At 45.5% G+C, this 16,416-nt stretch overlaps 1 protein-coding gene across 3 annotated transcripts in view; it reads left to right on the top strand.

Annotated features, from left to right (window-relative positions):
- Positions 1–16,416, top strand: part of NRP2 (neuropilin 2) — a 118,832-nt gene that overhangs the window by 86,423 nt on the left and 15,993 nt on the right. Inside the window, exons 15-16 of one of the 3 annotated variants that reach the window (XM_077830147.1) lie at positions 3,854–3,895; positions 12,386–15,141. In XM_077830147.1, the coding sequence (XP_077686273.1) occupies positions 3,854–3,895; positions 12,386–12,666 (323 nt within the window). In that variant the 3' untranslated portion in view covers positions 12,667–15,141. Of the gene's footprint in view, positions 1–3,853; positions 3,896–12,385; positions 15,142–16,416 lie in introns of those variants that run through there. The other 2 variants (XM_077830148.1, XM_077830146.1) reach the window with 2 other exon arrangements.

A 16,416-nucleotide genomic window follows, 5' to 3' on the forward strand; every position in this document is an offset into this window, starting at 1 on the left:
GGGTTATTAAAGAATATGCTGTATAAAAAAGACATGCACAAAATTTAAAAGGAAAGTGCTAGACACAGGAAACCAGCTGCCAGTCAGCATTACATGCTTGGAGGGGCTGATGGGTTCAATAGGAGCCTTTTCTAATGAGAGATAAATAGCAGAGGGGTTTTACAGCAGTGTTAACACAATAACGAAAGAGAAGGTTGTGCTAGAATTCATCATTTCCCAATCCAGGGCAAAAGTCAGGTAGACAGGTTCATTAAACATGAAAGCTACATAAGCTTTAAAAATGTTTATTAGGGGTTTACCACTGGAATGGTAATTTAACCGTTCATCCATCTAGCCTACCCATCCCTCTTTTGTATTTAGATAATGGCAGTCCCCAGATAATGAACCTGGGATAGAGTCTGACATGATGTTCATTTCCATTGATTTCAATGTCACGCAGGGTCTGGCCCTAGAGGAGTGGTGGGTGGAGTTGGACTACGTAAAATATCTAATTAATAGGGTCTGCTTTGGCAGATGTCCATGGGCCTCCCATTCTGTACAGCGGCAGGAGAAGTGCGTGGCTGTTACACACCTCCTAAGGGGCCACACCCAACTGGCCTGAAATCAGAGTCTTTCCATTGGAGCTGGCCATGGCCCAAGGTGGACTTAAAAAGGTTCACATCAGCAAGACGTCTCTGCACAGGTTGCGAGGGGCCTCCTAAATTCAGCAAGATAGGTCACTAGGATGAGCGAGAAAATGAACCACATATGACAGTTGTTAGTCACCTTGCTTAATGCACCACGGGAAGGCTCAGATACTGCGGTGATAAGGGCAGTACAAGAACCTGAATAGAATAGAATAGAATAGAATAGAATAGAGGTCAACGGCTTGTCCTGGAGTGGTTCTGAGCTCCTTGAGTCCCAGTTTCTTTGAAGCTTTTAACTCTACTGACCGTTTGCCCTTGTGCCCAAAGAGCTAATTTTGCATGTGAAAAATTCTGTGTTGGCATTTGACAAACATGGCATGGCGTCCATAGCATAAAAAAGAAACATGAATGATGAATAATGTTAATAACTTTTTTCTTTTCTATCTTCTATAAAATACTCAAACTTGCTTGATTAGCCAATATTTTGTTTTTATCTACATGTAAGTAAAACTTTAAGTGTTAAAACAAAGCCCTCTGTAAGTCATAAAGGTCCAAAAAATGTTAGACTAGCTCTAAAAATTGCTTCAAACTGCTACATAGATTTACTTGTATCTTTTCAGGAACTTAAATCTGGACCTATGAACCTAATAGTAAATGGTGATATTTTGGTTTTGATCATGCCTGACAAAGGGATTTTTAAATGGTTTTAACTGAAAAATGTAATGCTATCTCGGCTGTAAGGTCACTTCCAAAGCCACCATAGCAATATGAAACAATATGCGCATACCACATTCCCTCTTTGTCAGCACCATAAAAGTAACTGACAAGGGTAACAGGCTACTGTTTTTAAAATGTAATCCTGGGAAGTAATCTGATTCCTTTTCAGCCTGAAAAGAACTCTAATAACTCTCAATAATTTTTTCCTTTGGAAAACCTGTCACTCGTGTTCTGAACTTGAGCGATGATTTCACAATGCTCTATACAGCCACAGCCTGGTTGTATGACTCACAGGCGTAATGCAGAAGTAATCTAAAAATACTCAGAAGTCTATTACTTTTGAGAACAAATAATCACTAATAAGCACTGATTATTGCTTTTCAGATCCAGTAATTTGTAACAGATCACTTCTTCAAAGTAACTTGAAAAATCACGCTCCTTTGTTTATTGGAACTGTAAGACAGAGGGGTGCATGGCTAGCCAGAAGTGATATGGCCTGTGAAAATTGAAACTAGAGATGGGCTGGAACCCAGACCCCAGATCCAAACACCACCTTTTAGGGTGTTTTGGAATCTGAACACTGATTCAGATTGGAATTTGGTAGCAGGCTCCTATTTCTATGATGACTGAATCCCTGAATTCAAACACTTTTGAACTTGGGGCATATTGTACCCTGAAGTCTGGATCTAAATCCAACTTTTTAGTTCAGACCAATCTCAGACTGCCTATGATGGCATGTGGCCCATTGGTAACTGCCAGTAGCAAATATTACCAACGGCTAGAGATGGGACACTAGATGGAGAGTTACTACAGATAATTCTCTCCCAGGTATCAGCCTTGTAGGTCTTGCCCACATGCTCAGGGTCTAATTGATCACCATATTTGGGGTTGGGAAGGAATTTTCCTCGAGGTCAGATTGTCAGAGACCCTGGGGGGTTTTTTTGCTTTCCTCTGCAGCATGAGGCACGAGACATTTGCTGGTTTAAACTAGTGTAAATGGTGAATTCTCTGTAACTTGAAGTCTTTAAACCATGATTTGAGGACTTCAGTAACTCAGCCAGAAGGGAGGGGTCATTACAGGAGTGAGTGGCTGAGGTTCTGTGGCCAGCAACATGAAGGAGGTCAGACTAGATGATCACGATAGTCCCTTCTGACCTTAAAGTCTGTAAGTCTATGAAAGAGGGGCTTCTGCAATATTGTGAAATCCACACCCCTGCTTCCACTGAGGGGCTCCTGTGAGCAGTGTATTCTAGATATGGTTACCACCTTTTAAATTAAAAAAACAAACGAAAAAAACAGCACCCTCCCGGGTCCCCAAGGCAAGCCTACCACAACCCCAACAACAAGGTAACTCCACAACAGCCCCTTCAACAGCCACTTATAGTATCTAGAGAGGTAATGATTAATAACTTCATTGATAACAAATGGGCATTTGTTTTATCAGCATATTTTGCAAGCCAGTCTTTGTAGTCTGTTTCGTTTAGCCCATTGTCACTGAATGTGCAGTTTCTGATTCAAACTTTTTTTTTTCCGGGCATGTAGTACGATCACTCGCACCATTTCCCTGATCGTCTATTATTTCATGCCTCGCACATGTCCTGACTTTTGCGTGACTCAAACCCCCACTCGTATACACGGGCAGACAGTTGCTGTATTTTCAACAAGTTTGATCTGTTATCGCTTAAACTGCAGAAGTGGGAACACTGCAGCATCTTTAGCTGGACACAGAAACTTTTAACATCAGCTATCGCAGTGTATTGTGATATCATGCAAATCTTTAGACCCACACTAAAGAAACCCCGGCAGATTACATTATTTTTCTGGCAACTGGCAAATCCATTAAAAAAACTGTCCAGTCGGATTAAATTCTGGCCAGGTGGTAACCCTGTTCCCAGACAGTGGCTTGTGGGCCCAGTGTGGAGGGGGCCTCGGTGAGCAGGTTTGGAGAACAAGCCCACCCCGCACTCACCCCACAGCATCAGCTCCTGTCCTGCTCCAGCAGCCAGGCCAAAACTGAGTGGCACTGCGGCCCAACAGGCCAGGTCACAACATCCAGTAGGGGGAGCTGGGCCCGACCCCAGGAGACAAGAGCTGCTACTGCCAGTGGGTGCAGGGCGGGCTTGCTCTCCAAACCTTCCTCCTCCACCCCACCCTGAACCTCTCCTCGACCCCAGGCCAGGATTAGGATTGCAGTGCCAGGGCAGAAGGTGTTGTTGCAGGTGGTGAGTGCCTCCTCACAAGGCCAGGAGAATGCAGTGGAGGAGGAGAAGGACGCTGGTGTATGATTTTGGGCCCCACCCAGGAACTTATATACAATAGGTGGGTCGCCTTACTAAAAAGTTTGGGAACCACTGGATTAAGGCTCCCCATTTAGTCCTAGGGGTCACAGATGCTGATGTCGGGCCTGAGGAGATGTCACTGATAAGTAACTAGGCACACATCCGACGTGATCTTCTGTTTGTTTTAAACATTCTCCTCTCTAAAACCAGAACATTTTTTTCCCTTTGCAGAACCCATCACAGCTTTCCCAGGTGAGAACTTCTACATTCCAGGTAAAACGGCACTTATTAGAATAACTTCTCTGATGGCATGATTTCATTTTTGGTTTTTATTTTTTTAATCAGCGTGCGTGCATATGAAAATAATGTGCACTGTTACGAGACAAGAGAAACGGTAAATGGGCAATGTGCCTTCCTAACAGCACATGGCACTAGTCTATGCACTCTTCCTGGAAGCAGGGGCGGGGGTAGCAGAGCAGGCTTTGCTACCTCATGTCGAATTAAAGTTCGGAAACCCATAATGGAGACAAATAAGACCAGATAAAATGCTCTGCTTTGCAATGCCCAGTGAGGCGCAATAAAGCTTAAATGTAGGACCCAGGAGCAAAGAGAAACCACCGACAGATTTAACCGGAAAGATTGGTAGTGAGTTAAGAGTAAAAGGGGTGGCAGAGATTTATTTGAAGCATGAAGATGGGTGCTTTCCAGCGGACAGATGCCAAAGCTATTAGTGAGGTACAGAGGCTGCGGACCTGCCTGCAAGGAGAAGGAAATTAGGAGGTAGAATTGGAAGAACAACTGCCACCAGGAGTTTGGAAGTTGACATTCAATAAAAGGGAAACAAGGTGAAATGGTGCATTTAATAGCGTAATGCTAGTCTAAAGAATAGCAAATGGGATTCTTCTCTTTGATAAAACCTACAGAGTAAAACAAAAGGAAGAGGAATTCAGAGAGAGTGCCTGCTCATTAAACATGTTTCTGGTTCAGCGGGGATGCTGTCTTCTACCCTGAAAAAATGTGAGCTGTCCTCTTCTCGGGAAGGTTTTTCATCTCTTTCCCAGTGTCTGATGCTGGCTACCTCTCCGGGAGCGAATGCGTAGGTTGTCAAACTCCAAGAAAGGAAAAGCAGGAATCCTTAGTTTTAAAAAGTTCTGCCTATTTAGAAATGGCCCCTTTATTTTCAGCAGGTTATAATATCCCTCCTGACCATCTCTCCTAAACTGTTGCGTTGAACTGTTAAAAAGTGTTGGGTTTCACTCCAGAAGTAGCTGCTTTTCAGTGATTGGTGAAGCCGTTCCTTTGTCAATAGTTTGCAAAGTGCTTTGGGATCTATGGTTCCAGATGAAAATTATCCAAAGCCCACTGACGTTGCCAGAGAATCTCCCATTGACTTCAGTGGGGTTTGGACCAGCCTGTAAGTTATTAGCATTAGAAGAGGCACACTCAGAGTTAACAGTGAGCTAATGTTATAGTTATGGTAATATTCTTAATGTAAGCGTTCTAGGTATTTGGCTTGTTTATAGATCCTTCCACTGAGACCCACAGCCTTGGTGAGAAGCTGGTACAGTCTTTTAGCCCGATGATCTAAAGCCTTGTAACCATTACACAGACCATTCCTATATGCTGCTATATAATGTACTTTCTTTTCCTAAAGGCGCTAACCAGCCTGTGCTCTTGGGCTCTTTCCTATTACAAACTGCCTTTGAGACTGTGTCATACTGGCATAGCGTTTCAGGGCACCCAGGCACCACTGGGCTCTCTGTTCCCTTTGCGGAGAAACTCTGCAGAGCATTCAGAGAGAGACTGGGACATGAACTAAAAATAATGAGTGAAATCCTGGCCCTGTTGAAATCAGTGGCCAAACTTCCATTGACTTCAATAGTGCTGCGATTTCATTCAACATACACAACCCCCAGCCCATGTGCAGGCACAAGTAGGAGGCGGGTGGCACTGGCTGGAGACCCTCATCCACGAACAGCCTTCCCAGTAGCCGAAACTCAGGGAGGAGGTTATCACCAGCTAAATACCTCCAACCTGTGAGCTCTCCCAGGGCCTGGCTGGTGAGGGGGAAAGGAGAGGCAGATGGGCCAGGCCGGCAGTAGGAGGGAGTGGGAACAAGAGCTTTCTGTGTTGCAGGGAGGAGAGTAGCCGTTTTCTGGCTGATTGTTGTGTCCCAGAGGTGATAGAAATACCAGCAGTTCTCCCCTCCCACCACCCTGTGTTCACGTGCACTGGTTTGTTCACTGTGACTTAACAGCAAATCCCAGTGTTTGGTTTCTAGATGGCGAAAGTGGTCAAGGAAGGCTGAGTCTCAGGCTAAAGCAGAGGTGTCTAAAGAGCACTTTCTAATCTGAAGGCTGCCAAGAGAGTTCTATTGCTACGATTGTTATTACTCCATACGTGCTCTGGGCCACCATCTCCTTTACTGCTGAGGTACTGCTACAGGTCCCATCATGCACTGCTCCATCTCAATACAGAGACTGGGCACACCGATCAAGATGGAGTGTTACATGGTAGGACCTGTGGTCTCCACGGCTCTCATCTCTATTTCAAGGAGGAGGATGGCTGGAATCAACCTGTCCTTATGCTAATTAGGTGCATCCCTTTGGCTCCTGGCAGGACAAAGTTCATGCTCCCCTAGATTAATGTCCTTTTAATATCCAGCAAAATTGCTTGCTCAAGGGGCAGATTAAAAAACCCAGATGGTTTAACAATGACCTGGTGTGTGTGCGTGGGCTGTGGTAGGTCTAATGTACATCTCAGCAAGTGGGTCAGGCTTTGATAAGACCAGTCAAGTGTGCATAAACTATGACCCCATTTGAGATATGGAACATCTGACCCTGACAAAAAAGGCATTACAAGATCCAGTGTCTAGAAGCTGAATGAAGCTAGAGAAATTCAGGAGCAAGTTTTTAACCATTACCACAACTTTCCTGGGGACGTGGTAGATTCTCCATCACCTGATGGTGTTAGATGGTGTAGTTATTCTACATCATTAAAAATGGATGTCTGTCTAGCTCTAGTTCAACCAGCAGGTATGGGCTTGGTGCAGGAGTCATTTGGTTGAAATACTATGGCCTGTGTTATACAGGAAGTCAGACTAGATAGTCATAATGGCCCTTTCTGGCCTTGGAATCTACAAAAAACCCTGCCATGTTAATAGTCCATATTGGCATATTTTTCAGTGATTTCTAAGTGGACCGTGTATCTGTGACATGGTTGTGGCACAGGGCCACAGACCACATTTTAGGGGTTCTAGACATATTATTTTCTACTTTTGTCCTTTATGATTTTTATTCTTACCTAACTAAATCTTTGGTTTAATGTTAAATGCTGTAATTGCTGTGTGGCTGGCAGGGTGGGGTGGTAGTGGGTAGACAGCACAAGGGTGAACATCAGCACATGCTGCACACACACAAAACGTCCCAGAGCCTGTGGTCTGAATCAGACTTACAATGATATGCATCCCAAGTCATGCATAAAAGAAAGTGCACACAAACCTGACAGAAACAGAAATGCAGGGGTTTTTTAGATCTAGGGCTCTAATGAATGAAAGAAAGGAGAGAGCGTGGGATGTGTGGGAGAACATAAGGGAGACCAGAAAAATGATGAGTTAAGAGGATGGGTTTTTTTCATCTTAGCAGAGCATTTATCTATATATAAAATAAACGTTCAGAAAACAAAGGGCCAATAAAAACAGAGCTGATAACATCAGTGTACTCTATGCATGTACTGAATGACTTGCAGCTATTTTTAGCAGTCGACAGCATAAGGAAGAACTACTGTTAATGCTACAAGTTGGTTTTGTTAACGCTTGGAGACAAATGAGTGGGATTCCTTAACTAGTTGAGTTCCTAAATTGACTTCCCAGGCCTTTGCTATCTCCTCAGTCTACTTTGGGCCAATGTGATGTAGTAATTAAAGCAAGAGATCTGGGTCTAGATCCTTGGTTCTGGGCTGAGCTGCACTCCGTACTGGACCTGAGTGGGGTGGAGCAGAGGTGGCTTGAAGCCATCTTTATGCCCTCCCAGTTCTGAGCTGGCCATGGCCTGGCTCAGTTTCTGGAGCAAGTTAGAATAGCGTAAGGGTTGGTCTAAGTTGCACTGGGGCTTAGCCTCAAAGGAGCTGGGTATCTTTGGAGTCCAACGGTGCTCTAGTCCCACTCTCTCTCCTCCCAGCCATGCCACCTGCACCAGTGGGGCTGGGAAGGGGTGGTATAGAGTTGACTGCACAGGCCCTATACCATCTTCTGGGGTTAGGACTTCTAGTTTCTCTTCACATTTCTGGCCCCACCTGATGTACAGCCCTGGGTGTTAACCTCTCTGCCTCAGTGTGCTTCTCTAATGAATTCATGTCTGGTAGTCAGGGCCTCCTGGACTCCATGGCACAAAGAGACCAGACTCTGTAGCCACAACCCCTAAAATCCACTGTGACATTAACTGATCATCCTTCTGTTCCCCTCTCCTCAATCCCCACACGTGCGATGGCCCAGACCTGAAGGTGCTCAAGGATGTGAAATTCATGGACAGTAGTTTTCAAGGATAGGTTCTTTCTCTGTACTTTCCTGAGAGGTTTAGCTCCCACGGTGTTCTTCAGGCAGCCGGGCTCAGAACCTCCTTTTCCCCTCATGCGTGCCAGGGAAGGGGGAGCTTATACCTATCTTCAGCAGCTCATTACCCTGGCTCCCAAGGTCCTGGCGGCTGTACTGTTTGTTCTCCAGGCCGCCTGGCTTGCCAGCCTACACCTCTGGTTCCCCTTTGCCTGGCTGTAAGCTGGCCTCCAGCTCTGGCTTCCCACCTGCTGCCCAGTTACATGGTACAGTGCAGAGCATGAATTCCAATCAATGCCCTCTTGTGGAGAAATCTGGAGAGCAAGAGGCAGGTTCCAGAAGGGTGGGGAGAGAGACTCAAAATCAGGTGCTTGGCTGCAACAAAATGACAAATTCTCCAGCAAAAATGCTGAACTTCAAGGGATCTTAGGAAAATGCCAGATTCCACAGATACTGAATTGCAGAGTCCACTGGGCCCTGACTGAGGTGAATGGTTCAGTTCACACCTCTCAACACTGTTGTTTCAGACTCTCTGCAGACTCAGGCAGGCATTGCCGTCTTGGTTTACACTATTCGCATTTTAAGATTATGTCTGCAAGCATAAAGGGACAAAACCTTTTTTTGAATGAACGTTGAGATTCTGGGCATGATTTCTGAGGCCAGGAGCAAATTCGGTGTTAAATTCCATTATGTACCTGGGGTCATAGCTCAGAGTAGCTATGTGAGGTGAAGTTAATTGTTTGTAACACTCTCTTCAATGGAAAGTGTTATGTAAGCACACCATATTGTTATCCAGGATATGTTCTACTGGCCTTTGCACCCAGAATTGAGCCTTCAGTGTCTGAGAGGCAGCTGCTACGTTGCGACTTCTCAAGACCCATCTAGCTGTCAGATTAAGAGTAGGTGTTTCTGAGCAAGCAAAGATGGTGATTAGACATATGTAAATTTGTTAGGACTCAGCTAAGTGGATTTGCTTTTGGAAACAGTGACTGGTTATCTGTGAGACTCGCTGGTATATTATACACCCTCACAGAGCTCTGGCAAAGCCCCCATCATTTAAAATTAAACAACTGCTTGGGTCCATTTGCCAGAGGGAAGGCAAGTTTCTTTCACATGCTTCTGCATCCTTCACCTAAAGAAAGTGCAATCCTTGATTTTAAGGAGAAGGAAGCAGCAAGGCTTTGGGAACGGAGAAGAGACCACTACTCTCTTTTCCAGCATGAATTTAAGGTATTTGGGGCCAGATCCTTAGGCCTCACTCCTCCCACTTCGATAGTGCTATGCTGGTATACACCAGCTGAGAATCTGGGCCTCAAAGTGCCAGTTAGCGCTAAACAGCCATAATTAAAACATCTGTATGTTTCCATTTCTGTGCTGCCTGGGTGGCAAGCAGAGATCTTGTGGAGATATTTGCATCATTTGTCATTTTGCAGGACAGTTTGTACTTTTACACCCACCCCAAAGAGATCAGCAGTTTATTACTTGGGTATTGTTTTATGACCACTTTGTAAACTCTCTTTCTCAGTGCACCAGCCAGCTTGAAATGAGGCAGTTTTTCCACAAGAACATTAAATAAACATTCTCATTTGGAATTTTTTTCCATAGGCACGAGTGTGCACTTCCTTTTAGCTCCGTGTAGTCAGTAATCTCCCCCTACCCTGCCCCTCACACTTCGCACACTGCCTACCAACGACAGCCCGTTGCCATTGGATAGCCACATGTGCCCGCATGGGGCGCAGACCTGTGCTAACTACCGTTGTGTGCAGAGCATCTGTGCTCCTACCTTTTTGTGTCAGGAATATCCCAATATGGGTCTATTTAAAGAAAAAAAACGGGGGGGGGGGATTTTAGGACTCCTCCTCCAAATATTTGATAGGGAGCAAACCGGGCTCCCCCATGGTAGCAACTATAGGGAGGAGCAAGGAGCCACTGCAGTGGTGTGAGGTGACAACAGTGCCCAGGGCCCCTTAGGTCCAGGTATGTGGGGAGGAGGGGGCAGATTGGCCAACCCCATCCAAGAGTCTTGGAGCGTCAAGACTGGTACCAACACCACCCCTCGCCCCGCAGGAACTGGCTCAGGGAGAGTGGACAGGAGGATGATAGTCAAATGGTGTTTATTATTTAGCATGAGTATTATTGTAGCTCCTAGCCGTGTTGTGCTTTTCTTTCCTTGTCTTTCATGGCCCCACTACCATAGCCTCTGAGCACCTCACAATCTGTGATGTATTTATTCTCACCTGGGAGCTAGGTCCGTGCTGTTATCCCCATTGTACAGATGGGGAACTGAGGCACAGAGAGATTCAATGACTTGCCCAACTTCACGTAGGTCAGACCTTCTTGGCATCTCTGCTTATGCCCAGAACAGGTGCACCACGGGCAGCCACAGTACAGGCTTCGCCCATGCTGCCCCGCCCATGTCCCTCCACTCTGTTCTGGAGCGACTGCCTCTAGGAGAGGGTGAAAGGAGAGTTTTACCATACAGTAAATGGCCTCTCTGCTGAGACAGAGGCTCAGTTAATGATGGTTGTGACAGTGTGTGTGTATCAGGAGGGGAACGTACATTTCTTCTGAGAAAGGAGACTCTTTCTTGCCTGGAATTACAAACGTGTGGGTCGTTTCCAATCTCCTGCACCAAAGAAGCAGGATGTTCCCTATCAGTCTTTACCAAGCGCTCTGGATGTAGTTTTGATCCCTGTTTTTCACTCCCATCACTTTTTGTGACTAAGCAGCAACTGATCTCCTATGTAGGCTAGAGCAGAACAAAATTCTGCAGACCTACCACATAGATCACCACCTCCGTCTCGTAGGACACCTGGGGGGAGGGGGGACTGTTATGGGAAACATCCTTGCTGCATAGCAGGACTCATCCTTCAGTATTTCGTTTTCCCCTTGGAATCTTCTGCGCATGCACTGAAAACAGACACAGAGTTGGTTGCCAAGCAGCAGTTATTATCAGTGAGCTGAATAATAAGTTGACACCAATTCACAGAAGCCCACAAACTATCCACTTTAAGATGCTCCTGGCAGCTCCGTCTGTATGGGAAGAGTCCCTCTATTGCAGAAACGATAGCAAAAAGAGACGAGCGTCAGGCTGCCTCCAGAGAAATACTAAAATGTCTTTGTTCAACAACAGAACAAGTGAGCTGGAAAGTTTCCTCAGAGACTCTCGCCCATGGACCAGACAATCAATAAATTCCAAAAGTGCATCCCCAGTTAGATATGACTTGTCTCCAAAAGCAACATTTGAGCGGTCTGAGTAAGAGTTGCGTGAGCATTAGTGCCGCCCTGCTTTAGTGAGATATGTGGGTTTTAGCCTAAACATACCACTTAGCATCTTCTGAGTCTCTTGGAGGACGTATGTGTGCATGTGTGCGTGGGCTGGCAATAAAACAGAATTCATATGTATGCTGTATTATCCAGACATGACCTTTAAAACAAATAGCTCGGCCACAAAACGATACATGCCTCCCCCACCCCTTCCTTTTTTTGTGTGAGAGATGTGCAGGCACCAAAAGGCTTAAACATGGAGGACCAGTGAGTGCCCCAGACTGAATTCAGCAACACAGGTGGCTGACAGTAGTTTAGTTTTCAGCAGCATGGATTGTGCATCCCTGGCTTGCTAAAAGTTTGAAGATCGTGGTCTTGGTGCAGGAATGGTTGGGTGACAGTCCACAGCCTGTACTATGCAGGAAGTCGAACTAGATGATTGTAATGGTCCCATCTCTGTATAGATGTCTAGGGCACCCTGGGTGAGAGATCTTTTTCACTGTTTTTCCCTTAAGAATGAAGAATATTTCTCCCTCTGATTTCTTTCCTAGCATTCTATTGCGACTTCCTTATTGCTTTGCTATGAAACTCTACCTCCAGTTAAAACTGTAACGTTTTGTCTTCGCCTGACAGAAATTGTCATGTGGAGACAAGACCTACCTGATTTGGGGAAGGCCGCCCTCCAAAAAAACCCAAAAAAACCCCCTGGATATCAAAAAAAGCTGGAATTTGTGTTTAAATCCAGGTTGGCTAATTAATAAGCCGCTTTAATATGTCTGCTCCTCAAACACCCAAATTGTGTTTCTCCCAAAGAGGAAGTTTCGTATCTGGAGCTGGGTCACATAACCTGACTTAATGCTGCGCTGTACTCTTGAAAGCATGTGTGTTTCTTTTTATTAGTCTGCATGCATCCCACCTAGCAACACTCTTCTATGTCTCTCCACCAGGGGGCACCCTTCTGCCAGGGAGCGAGCCCACAGTGGACACGGTGTCAGTGCAGCCCATCCCAGCCTACTGGTATTACGTTATGGCCGCCGGAGGTGCTGTTCTGGTGCTGGTCTCCGTCGCGCTGGCCCTTGTGCTCCACTACCACCGGTTCCGCTATGCGGCCAAGAAGAGTGATCACGCCATCACCTACAAAACCTCCCACTATACCAACGGGGCCCCTTTGGCAGTGGAGCCCACCTTAACAATAAAACTAGAGCAAGACCACAGCTCGCACTGCTGAGAGCCGAACAGGAGCAAGAACAAAACAAACAAAAACAAAATTTAAGACTTCAAATACGTTGCCTCGATTTTTGCACTTTTCTCCTCACCTAGCGTCTGTGTGAACTCTAGACATCTCTGTCCCTGTCCCCTACCTTTCCCAGCCTTTCCTGTTCTTTTACAACCTCTAAACTAATGCTGCAGCTTGGATCGCCAGAAGAGAGAGCCCGCCCATGTCACTTTGAAAGGGAATGCTCCTCTTTATTATTTTCAAAGACTGATTCTCCCAGTAGGCAACCTGCAAGGAAACTTGATGGCAAGTCAAGAAGCTGGTGTGCGTGCGTGCATATGTGTGTGTCTATATAAATATATGTATGTAAGTGTGCATGGGAGTGTGTGAGGCTGACTGACTGAATGTATATTTAAAAGAGGCCCCTTTTTAACTTGCTTGTATTGCTTCTGCTTACACAGGGAATGTGTTATCCCCTGTGGAAGGCCTGGGATACCATTTGCGATAAATATACTGATTTGTTTACTTGGGGAAGAGAACAATGCTTTTTGTTGCCTTATCTAGCTTTGGCTGGGTTTATATTTCATATCATAACGTCAGCGGGTGCATAATGAAAAGAACAGGCCATGCTGGACAGTCCAAAAGACCCCCTTGGATGGTGGGAAGGATCCAGAGAGGTTCATCGCCATTCAAAATTAAGACCTGTCTTATTATTTCTTCAGCCAGCATAACACAGCCATTGTTTGGTAGCAGAAACCACCTCCCACCCCACCCCTGTCCAGAAGTGAATCTATTTCAAGTTGCCTTATAACAGAGAAGCTCATAAAGAATGTTTAGTTTATATCTGTTAAACCCAGCCTTGGAGTAATGTGTAGACTTAAAGCAGATCTAAGGTGGATGTTAAATACTGTAGTTTCTTGAATCTGAGGTTTATTTATTTTTTAAGGAACCTCACTCCGGATGCTGATGTTTTTATGTTTATCTTTTTGCAGGGGAAGTGGGAATCCTCTTCCTTGTCATTTTACTAGAAATTTACAAAAGACGAGTCTAATTTACCTTCTGTTTTCTCTGCCCAAGTTCGTAGCTGCTGGATCATAAAATGGCTAATTGACTTTCTAGAATGTCAATTAGTTTTGCATTTGCTAATGTTCTGCTTCTTAGAGCATCAGTAACATCTAGCAAACAGAACACTAGCAGACAGGCCTGGTGAAATCCAGATATTGCTGCATCTTTAACTTAGGAGAAATAATGGAAACCAAGATACGCCTCCACCTATTGATTGGCTCTGAAGTAATGCAGTGAAAATGCCTTATATAAATTACCAAGCGATGACACGCAAAGGTGGTTTGAATCATTAAGTCTGCTCTATTTGTGCAGAATGCGCCTCCATGGAACACAGTTCAGGCTTTTTCATGTTCAGTTGTGGCAAGTGATCAGATTCCCCCCATTAAGACATCCAGCCACCCTTTCTGCTCTCTGCCCCCAGAAACAAAGATAACAGTTCTGCTAACTGTCTGCAGTCTTGCTCATTCTGTCAGATCATGAAAGTGTGACCTACGCACGCAGGGTTGGCACATATCATGACAGAGACCAGGGCTGCTTGAGTCTTAGCCAATCCCCAATGGCGCACGTTCTTGGGATTGTCACTCTTGTTCTCTCTTTCCCAGCCTTAGTCAGTAGCATGCTTCAGTGCGTGCGGCAGTTTACTCTGCCAATTTTGGAGATGCCCGCGTAGTTGGTAACATCACACAGTGCTGCTTTGGTAGGGAGATAGTTTTTAAAGTGCACAACGTCTAAAACTGATTCTCCGCATTGAGCATGTGTGGTAGTGGATGCATCTAGAAAGAGAGAGATGTGCAGAGTTAACACACATCTGGGATTGCAAGCCTGGGGGCCAGGGGACTAAGTGCCTTCAACTCCCATTGCAGTCAGGAGGCACTCAGGGGCATCCATCACCTCTCAGGATGCGTTCAGTACCACGTGAGCCCTAGGAGAGCTTCTTCCAGCATGGAAGCCATTTATTAGTGAGCATCTTCATTATGTAGCACTGGCAGGATCGAACATATCACTTCTGCTATGATATCCCCAACGCTAAGTTATCATAGATAACAATGGACATAAAATATTGAAAGACTGTTGCTGCGTTTTCAGATCAAACCTACAGTTTTCAATAGGGTAGGGAAGCCTCTAGTAATATTTCTGAAGTTGGTACGACATCCCTGTGTAAAATTCTCCTCTTGGCTACACCAAGGCAAGCCTGCCGTGAGGGAGGGTGCTTTGGTGTATCTGAGAGGAGCATTTGAGGGCCAGTGTTAAAAATAAAAATCACCAAAGATGATGACGACAAAAATCACTTAAAGATTTTTACTCCCAATACTCCCCTTCCTAGAACTGTGACATCCCCAGCATTGCGCAGTTGCCTGTGTGTGAAAATATCTTGTGGAAATTTGAAACTCTTTAAAGATGTATTGTGTGGAATGTAATAAAAGGATGATATTTTTATACAAACATCTGGGGAGGGTTTCTTTGTTTGTTTATGAAAACGACATTGGGTAAACTGACGTGTCATTACACGTTCCCTTCCGAGTGGTAGGGCTCTTTCCTTTAGCAACTAAAAGCTTGATTATGCTTCCATTCAAGTCACTAACAAAAACCTCATGGCAAGCTCCCCAGCTGGTGTACATGAAGTCAGTGTAGGTGTGCCAAGATTATAATCGGCTGAGAATCTGACCCCCCCTATGCTCAGGATCAGGTCCTTAACAGTGGCTTTTAGACTCTCTTGTACCATTCCTAGTTAGGAGTTTGGGGCAGCTGAGCCAACACATGATTGTTTGGGGATTTTGCTAAAGTTACTTAAGTGCTAAATAAGCCTGGGACCTATAATTTCATAGTGCCCTAGGGGAAGCTGGCTAAATTGTGCACTTAGTCCCTACACAAGATACACACACTATACCATTAAAAGAAAATCACAACAGGTTTTTAAAAAACCTTTCTGCCCCTCTGAATGTCAGCTGTACAGAAAAGTGGCAGTGGTTTGTTCACCATTGCCAGGAGTTTGTTACGTGGACTGGCACAGTGTTTAGAATTAAATGGTCAAGGCAGCGTGGGCCAGACCCTTGCTGGGGTCTGTGGGCACCACTTCATTAACACCCGTTGAATTGCGCCGGTTTACACCAGCCGAGGACCTTGACCACCCCCCACCCCCCTCTGCATTTTGTGCTCAAAAGCACCCAAAGAGGCTGATGGCTACTGTAGAGATTGCTCTGGTCCTGAGGGGTAATGTTTTGTAGTTAAAGGACTCCATCATGTAACGGTTTTAAACCAAAGCTAAAATAGGTAGTGAGGGCCAGAGCTTCAGCTAGTGTCAGTCAACACAGCGCAGTTGCCTTCAGTGCAGCTGACTGGAGCCCCAGGAAGGTGGGGGGTGATTCTCAGCTCACAGAGATGTACCTCTGCTCGAGCTAGCTTGCTAAAAATAGCAATGTTGCCGGCGTAGTAGGGTGATGGCTCAGGAGAGCCACCCCAGTACAAAAGAAGAGGCGCTCAGCAGCCCTTGGGTTTAGGGTACATCCATGCCGCAGCTGGGAGGCGGAATTTCCAGCTCAGGTAGACGTAGATACTCTCGCTCTGATTAAGCTAGCAGCTAAAAAATAGCAGCGAGACCGGGGCAGCTTGGGCTAGCTACCCAAGCCTGGAGACCCTTGGTACGTACGTGGGTGACTAGCCTGAGCCACTGCAGCCACTCTGCTGTTGTTAGCGCTC

The sequence above is a fragment of the Eretmochelys imbricata genome, chromosome 11, assembly GCF_965152235.1.
Source record: "Eretmochelys imbricata isolate rEreImb1 chromosome 11, rEreImb1.hap1, whole genome shotgun sequence".
NCBI lineage: Eukaryota > Metazoa > Chordata > Testudines > Cheloniidae > Eretmochelys > Eretmochelys imbricata.